Source organism: Gadus chalcogrammus, chromosome 8 (assembly GCF_026213295.1).
Source record: "Gadus chalcogrammus isolate NIFS_2021 chromosome 8, NIFS_Gcha_1.0, whole genome shotgun sequence".
Classification (NCBI taxonomy): Eukaryota; Metazoa; Chordata; class Actinopteri; order Gadiformes; family Gadidae; genus Gadus; species Gadus chalcogrammus.
Genome location: NC_079419.1, coordinates 5,284,527 through 5,293,321, shown reverse-complemented (window position 1 = coordinate 5,293,321; position 8,795 = coordinate 5,284,527). Strand labels below are relative to the sequence as shown.

At 42.9% G+C, this 8,795-nt stretch overlaps 1 protein-coding gene across 1 annotated transcript; it reads left to right on the top strand.

The window, feature by feature from the left end:
* The first annotated feature begins 2,094 nt into the window (after positions 1-2,094).
* foxc1a (forkhead box C1a) lies at positions 2,095-7,884 on the top strand. The gene has a single exon (XM_056597644.1). The coding sequence runs from the start codon at positions 2,375-2,377 to the stop codon at positions 3,836-3,838; it is 1,464 nt and encodes a 487-aa protein (XP_056453619.1). The 5' UTR covers positions 2,095-2,374; the 3' UTR covers positions 3,839-7,884.
* Positions 7,885-8,795: the final 911 nt, after the last annotated feature.

Here is an 8,795-nt window from a genome sequence, read left to right as displayed (position 1 = left end):
CACAACAATCAGCCAGAAATCTATTGCATACCTTCTTTCAATCAAGATGCATCGTTGACTGATTTAGATGATAAAGGGAAAAAATATAATTTGAAAGAGGGCCAAGCACTAGGCCTATACAACTTTTCACAATAATCGAAAGAGGGAGCCAAATTCATACTTTTGACTCCTTTGATTTGCGTCAATCTAACTTCTGTTGTGTATAGTCCCAGTCAGTCTGTCTGTCTGTCTATCAGATTGTAATCATTTTTTGGTTGTATTTTTTAATTCAACAATCACTACATTAATTCTCTCATCCAAATGTATTTCAGTAAGCCCCCCCAAAAAATAGGCACAGGACTATTATTATTTTAGGACCGAAACAGATCAGGGCCTGATATCCTAATAGTTCGATCTAGGCCGTCAACAATGTTAAGGGTCGGCCTGTATAAAATAAAATAATAGAATATGTTAGGCTCATATCACCAAGAGGCCTTATATCCGGGGAGGGGGGGGGGGCACAGATGTTACCCTAAAATATATAATTGTTGATGAGGATATGTAAATGTTGCTTCGCCTTAGACTAAGCACAACATGATAAAGTAATGCAAGTAATGATTGTGATCGCATTCGTTTTTGCATTCCATTTATATTGTTTTTTACAAATGTATTTATGATATTAATTTGATAACAGAGGAACCCTGGGGATGGATTTTTTTTGGATGGCCTCTTCCAAAAAAAAGAAAGAGAAAAAGGAGCACGTTGTGGTTGTGAATTGAATAAACAGCCAGCGGCAGTGGAGAGAGTTCATGCCCTGGTCCTGGTAAGAAGAAACCAGATTGGACCAGGCCAATCCGCGGTCATTTCATTAATACGACCTGGAAGGGATTACTGCAATATTGCGACCCTAACTTTGCCTTACAATGACCGCTTCACAAACTCGCTTTCCACAGTAGCCAAGCTCTGAGAATTATACCCTATCAAAGATTAACTTTCATATCACTTTAATTGTAATCAATGTTACTGTAGGCCTATATAATACTTGTATTGTAGCGCATAAGCACTTTAATGTCGCTATGTAACAAATGCACATTAGTATTGCGGTAGCAGAATTTTATTAGGCTACATTGATTTTTTTGATGATGCTGCAGGACATAAAATACAAAAACACACTTCGTTCCTAATATGTTTATCACAGCATTGCACTTCTATAGCAGCCTACATAACGAGCCCCCCACACACACACACACACACACCGTCATTTATACCACCTCCTTGAGAAAATAAGGACATTTTAATAAAAAACGGCAGAACGGGAGGTGTTGCTGTATCCCCATATGGTGGGTCTTTTAATCTTTTTCTGCTCCGAGTCAACTATCACACCTTTGGCCCGTTCTCAGGCCAAACTCTCCCCATTCCCCCTGTAAGGAGAGACGGCGCATTTGCCCGCCACCCACCGCCGGGGACGCGAGGGCCTGCGCGGTGCTTTGATGTCCCCGGGGCCCCGCTGCTCGGGCTGATTGGGCTTTTTAACATTGGGATGGCGTTATCTCATAACGTGTCGAATACGTCGCTGCATTGTTTTTGTTATCCACTCCTTCGTTTTTAAACACAATAAATGAACTAACCGATCTGTCCTCTGAAATAATTTGTATTCTGAAATTAAATCCTCGAAACTTATTATACCTAAGGAACTTTATTATAAACTTTATTATAGGCTACCTAAGGAAAAATAGTAGTTTATTGTTAGGCTACTCTTAATTACTCATGGAACCTTTTATAAAAAAATATCTAGTTGACTGCCGACTTAATTCAATAGGTCGACACCTGTGTGTATTATTTATTTGTCAGAACAATGCACGCCTTTTATTGTATAAAGACCTAAATGTGTAGCGTTTTGAAGGCCACAATGTGATAGGGATCTGTGTCCCAGCTTCGCTCTTGACTCTAAAGTCTGGGGCTGCATGGGGGAGTTCCCAACACCTCCAGTTTCTAAAGCCCTGTGTGTGGCCACGAGTCGGTTCGTCCCCGCACTCTGAGTGCTGCCCGGCCTCCGATTGGACGACTCCTGCACTTTTGGGAGGAGCTTCATTGGCAGCAAAAGGGAGGAAAGAATTTAACTGCGCAAAAGTACTGTGTGGTGACGGATGCCCAAGGTAGCCTACAGAACTTTCTAAATGTGTGTTACGCACAGAGATGGGACAGCTTTAAACGTGATTCAATTCCTTGGAAGCACGAAGTATTAATTTCGTTTCTTGTTTTTCAACAGTGACTGGATAGTGGCTGTGATTTGATCTGCGTTAGAGGAAAGGAATAAGCGGACGTCTCCCTGCTGCGTATTTTTTGGAGCGCTCTTTTCCTCGGATCCAAGTCGAACCGCCGAGGGGGTCCAAACATGCAGGCTCGCTACTCCGTCTCCAGTCCCAACTCCCTGGGCGTCGTTCCCTACATCAGCGGCGACCCGAGCTACTACCGGGCCGCTGCGGGTGGCGGGTACACCGGGATGCCCGCACCGATGAACATGTACTCTCACGCGGCCCACGACCAGTACCCAGCGAGCATGGCGCGGGCGTATGGACCGTACACGCCTCAACCCCAGCCCAAGGATATGGTGAAACCCCCGTACAGCTACATCGCGCTCATCACCATGGCTATCCAGAACTCGCCTGACAAGAAGGTGACCCTCAACGGGATTTATCAGTTCATCATGGAGCGGTTCCCGTTTTATCGCGACAACAAGCAGGGCTGGCAGAACAGCATCAGACACAACCTGTCTCTTAACGAGTGTTTTGTCAAAGTTCCCCGCGATGACAAGAAACCCGGCAAGGGGAGCTACTGGACGCTGGACCCAGACTCGTACAACATGTTCGAGAACGGAAGCTTCTTGCGCAGAAGACGACGGTTCAAAAAGAAGGACGCCATGAAGGAGAAGGAGGACCGACTGCAGAAGGACACGCCGGCCAGGCAGCAGGGCCAGGGTCGGGACGCAGAGCAGCCGGTGCAGGGCTCCCAGCCCGTGAGGATCCAAGACATCAAGACGGAGAACGGCAACGTGACACCGCCGCAGGCCGACTCGCCCTCCCTGAGCACCGTGCCCAAAATAGAGAGCCCAGATAGCAGCAGCAGCATGTCCAGCGGAAGCCCCCAGAGCATCCCGTCCAACAGGTCCATCGTCATGGAAAACACGGAGCACCACCAGCAGCATCACCAGCAGCAACAACAGCACCACCACGGCCAGGCCTCCAGCCAGGGCTTCAGCGTGGACAATATCATGACCTCCCTGCGTGCGTCACCCCAAGGCGCGACCGAGCTGCCCCCGGGCCTCATAGCCTCCAGCAGAACCCCAGGTATCACCCCGTCGTTGTCCTTGAACTACTCCCCCAACCAGACGTCCGTCTATAGCGCCCAGTGCAACCAGAACTCTATCTCCTCTACCTCCAACGCGACGTATCACTGCAACATGCAGGCCATGAGTTTATACGCCGGGGACAGATCGGGCCACCTGGCCGCTCCGAGCACCACCGTGGACGACACATTGCCCGATTACTCGATCAGCACGTCCGCCTCCTCCCTGGGCCATGGGAACCTGAATTCCGGCCAGGACGGAGGCCATCACCCGCACCAGGGGCGGCTCACCTCCTGGTACCTGAACCAGGCCGGGGACCTCGGCCACCTGGGGGCCGCCTACCCGGCCCAACAGCAGAACTTCCACTCCGTGAGAGAAATATTCGAGTCCCAGAGAATCGGCCTGAATAATTCACCCGTCAATGGGAATAACAGCTGTCAGATGTCGTTTCCCACCAGCCAGTCTATCTATCGCACCTCGGGAGCTTTTGTATATGACTGCAGCAAGTTCTGATGAGCAGAATGGCTTCTTTCATTGCTGACTGACTCTTGGAGTGAAACCCCAGAATAAACTGTTCGTTCACGGGCCTCTGCTTGGGACTAGTATGAAACGATATGCTCCAGCAAGAGACACAAAGACTTGATTTTTGGTTTAAAGAACAGTGTTACTGCAAATAACACGTAAGTCTCTTCTTGCTTTTGCGGCCTTTGCGTTATGTGTTGAGGATATGTGAACTTTCGTGGACATATTCGTGTAAATTGCCTATAGTAATTTATTTCTAAACTGTAGCCAGATAATATGGACCAAACACCAAAGAAGTGTTTCGAAATTGAATGGCCTTAATTGTCCACCAAAATTGTTCCATTATATGGGAATAAGGAACATGTATATCACCGTACTATTTCAAAAAAAATCTTCATTTGTTAAAAAGTTATTGAAGGACTTGCATTGTTTGTTTAATAAATTGTAATTTCATGTGAGTTTACGTTACGACTGATTTTTTTTAACGTTTTTTTTTAACAAGGGCTAGTATTTTTTACAATGAACTTTATGGTAAACACTAAACACAATTTTAAGACGGTTTTCGAGTCCAGTCACAATTGAAGAAAGCCATTATTAATGAATGCGTATTGGCTTTATCAAGGCAAATATCGTTGGCTACTGTCTGCAGATATAATTTATATAAAATATTATTAAACTGTATTTCTACCTGAAAAATAACCCTGTGTTTCACTTGTTACACTGCATTAGTCAGGCTACCCATAGGAGGCATGTGTGAAGCCGACCTCGCCATACATCCATCATATTTCCCATTAATGTGAAGTATCAACCAAATACATGCTACCGTATAAATGAACGTCACTGGGGTATATCTCCGTTTTTTAAGGGTTAGTTATTAATATTGGAAAGTGGTATATTTGTGCTTGTGTCAGATTATGCAGACGACCTGACATGAGGTTGACCCCGGGCCCTCTCGCCTCATAACAACGCTTCTAGACATGGCCTACTAAAACACCCAACACAAACGTTTGTTTGGATGGCCACGTGTATTTAGGAGCGCATTCCTCTGCTTCGTAAATATCGTACTCCTGGTGCCAAAGATAGGCCTGATGTCACTCGAGTATGGCTTCTCCATGGATTCCAGTTTCCATTTCGTTTTATAGGTAACCGCTTGTTAAGAAGGTAAATCATTTTTGAGGATAAAACGACAACATTGTGTCGTGCACATCGCCAGATGGTTTAATAGTACTAATAGCCTACTTGTTAGTTGGTATTAAAAAAAAATGGTTTGCATATTTTGTTTCACTGCTGTAATGTAGGCCTAATTGTTTTTATATCATCTCGTAAAAGCGCAGATGCACATTTACAAATGCACTTGGCCTACAGGCTTATTGGTAGTCCTATATTGTGGAATTAAAAACATAATCCACTTTATTCAACGTTGTGTTTATACCAAACTGGTTATATTTATATTATTTAGAATTATTTATATATTACGTCTAGAATAATCAATTATTTTCAATGATAATCTATTTGCAAACCTGTCTTCCTGTTAATTAGTAAGTTTATGTTTACTTTCTGCCAGCTTCGATTTTTATACATCCGCCCATGCCAACGACGACGTTGATGATTAGGATAATACAATAATATTAATAATAAAAAATAATATCAATAAATTAACAACAATAATAATAATAACAACAATAATAATAATATTAATAATAATACTGAAAATAAAGAAGTATATCCATGAAAACGATATTCCGGTAGCTAATAAACAAAATCGTTTTAATCGTAACATGCAGGCCTTCACAAGTCAACAGTGCTGAAGCAGGGATTTACTGCTGGCTGGCTGTCGTGTACCACTGGTCTATAGGGAGGCCTGTAGAATAGCAACATCACCCAAGACTAATCTGTTTGCTAATAAACAGTAAAAAACAACAACATTATTATAATTATACAACAGTAAACTTCTCCCAAATCGTCATTACAAAGTAGTGTTTACCACGTCAGTGGTAAAAAAAATACAAAAAAAATTACAAATGTAATTACAAATTACAAATGTATCAATCAATAATGTTGAATAATATTTTGAAGTAGTAGGCCTAACACAAAAAATGCCACTCAGGTTCCTTTCCTCTCTTGCGTAACATCACGGTAATCAGACTCAGAAAGTCATTAGATCCGTTCCCAAGCAGGCCCAATAAACAAACGTCGTGTTAGCCCAGAGATGAATTGCGCCCTCACAGAACAGAGCAGGTCAGGAAGGAATAAAATTCAATCAGGGCCCTGGAACCATTCTTCATGGGACGGAAAAGGCCGAGTGGGAGACGGGGTCAATTAGGAGGATGTGTGCGGCCGGAGACCTTATCAACAATCAAACAGGACATAGTGCAGTGTGTGCCCACCGCAATATTTGGTTTCACTGTACGACCTTTTTAAGTACATAGGCCTACATGATTGATGTTTATTGAATCTAGGTCTATTTTGTACTCCATAACCTATATTTTATTTGTATTATTTTTAATAATTCAGATTGCGACCATCCGTTCATTTAATTGGTTTAACATGCCTATGCACTGGAATTGGATTTAAATTGTATCACGTTCTTTAAATTAGGACAACACGTGAACTGATGTGAATGGATAGGCTACTTTAACTATTGCTTGCAATACGTGAACTGTTGTGACTTGGATTCTTTAACAAAGTGCAATACGTGAACTGGTTTGAATTGGTTTAACATGCGTCTACATATGAATTTAATCTAAAATGCATCAGATTCTATAGCTAAATACAATCCGTGAACTGGTTTGAATTGTTTAACTAACTACAATACGTGAGCTGGTGTGGCCATGGTATGTGGCCACAATTCTCGCGTAACCAGCCGTTCATATTCCCTGTAAACGTTCCGCTACATTCCTGGAAATGCAAAGCCTCGCATGGCGTCACAACCTCCTGTCACCCGGTGCAGGAGCCTGGTTGACTGGGCTCAACCACCACACTTGCCTGGGAACGGTCCAAACGATATGAGGACAGTATTGTTATTATATTATTATTACTTCAACTATTATTTTATTATTATCATCATTATGTTTACTATTATTATCCATATTAATATTACGACATAGCCTATTAATGACGTTGTAGTGAGGGCCTTTTAGCCTACGATAGGCTACGAAATGACCCTTGATATTATTCGCGTGCAGGGAATCTAGGACGTCTGTTGCTGGTCGTCAGAACTTTGTTAAAGGATTTTGGGCGTCAAATAGAAAGTTATGAGTCGAAGGTGTTCTATAGGCCTACTCTTATGGAACTTTTATTAAAACATAGGCCTACTATACTGCTACACACACAGGGTCTGAATGGATAATGGCTTTGAATTAAGACGAGGAATAACATTGCACTGCTTTGTACATATCTCATTGCATGCTTTGTTTTATTCCATATGCGAATTTGAAATGGCTTCAAATCTGATCTCAATTAGTGCTTTAAGCTTCGGTGTTTGATTTTAATTGTAAATATATTTTCAGTGTCACAAACAGCACTTCATCAACAGGCCTAATACAAATAAAATACCAATAAAACTATTAATACACTAAATTGCAGGCTGTAATTCACCAGGAGTGGTGGACACAGACCCACGTTAGAGCGGTGCACCTGCAGGCCCATGCCGCAGAGGAACACGCAGGCTCGGGTATGCGGGCTATAGGCCCCCGCTCAGCGCCATGTGTTTCCACTCAGGGGCCACAGACGAGCTTTGTCTGGTCTGCAGCCCAACAAGTGAAAGGTTGGAGGGCCAACACACTTGTCTCTTTAGATGCAGAATAACGCGCTTCGTGTTGTTGTCTTCACTCTCCCGGGTCGTCATTCCCCCAAAGTGAAATAACAATTAGATATAAAGTCATTTGTCCTGTTTTCAGCTTCTCAACAAAGCAGAGTAGGTCAATTGACATTTTGATCTATAATTCCGAGAAGAAAAATCGAATTTGGGTTCAGTTTATTTTAAACTTTTGTTACACAGTTTCACAATTTAATGATCCGATTAAAAGCGGTGTACAATTCAGGTTCAATATAGGCACAATCCCGAGCACACAGAAAACCTCCAAAACAAACAAATAAGAAATAAGCGTGTATAAAACGATGCGATCGTTCTTCAGGGAGGGAAGGTGGGCCAGAAAGCCAGAATAATGAGGAATAATGTGTGCCAGGGATGTATGCGTTCAGACCGGGATTAGGAGACGGCGATGCCCAGGCGACCCACGGATAACCCGAGCGCCTTGGCGTGAGACCTCCACACCCACACACTGGAGTTAGTCAGAGGTCTCTGCCCGACCCTCTCGAGTCTAATTATAGGGCCGGACTACACAAGGTCTATGTGTCTGTGATGTCCCGGGTCTACACACCTCGTATGGATTGTTCTTGTCGATTAGAATGGACTTTTATACATGACAATTTTAAAGTGTTGCCAAGACATTTGAATGAGTTGTTATCGATTGCGAGTGGACACTGCAGGTCATTTTAGATTTTAACTTAGCATTTTAGATTTCGATAGTGGTCCACAGCTTTTCTTCAGTTCGATGTTTATTTTGAATTGAGATTGAAGAAGCCTAATCTATTAAAACAATAACCTGGCCTCCATTCCATAACACTTGGACGAGAGCTTCAAAGTAAGAGAACATACACATGCATCCAAATAAAAATAAATAAAAATAACCTTACTTAATTTATTCCTGCCTTTCGGTTAAATAGGCCTACCATTAATTCAGATTCAGCCCAAAATACAACACCTAGGCCTATTCTTTATTTTTCCACAGGAATAACCCATTAATCCACATTATAGGCATACGCCATCAATGCCAATTAAACTGAATTACATTTTATAAAGCAGCTAGCAGCCTACGTTCGTATCTTCCCGTGGCCTGCTGCAGGACTAAACGTGGAGGACGAACTTGAACTAGGTCCTACGTCA

Bases quoted from the DNA above. Each gene is read 5' to 3' on its own strand.
- foxc1a (XM_056597644.1), top strand. From the start codon at position 2,375: ATGCAGGCTCGCTACTCCGTCTCCAGTCCCAACTCCCTGGGCGTCGTT.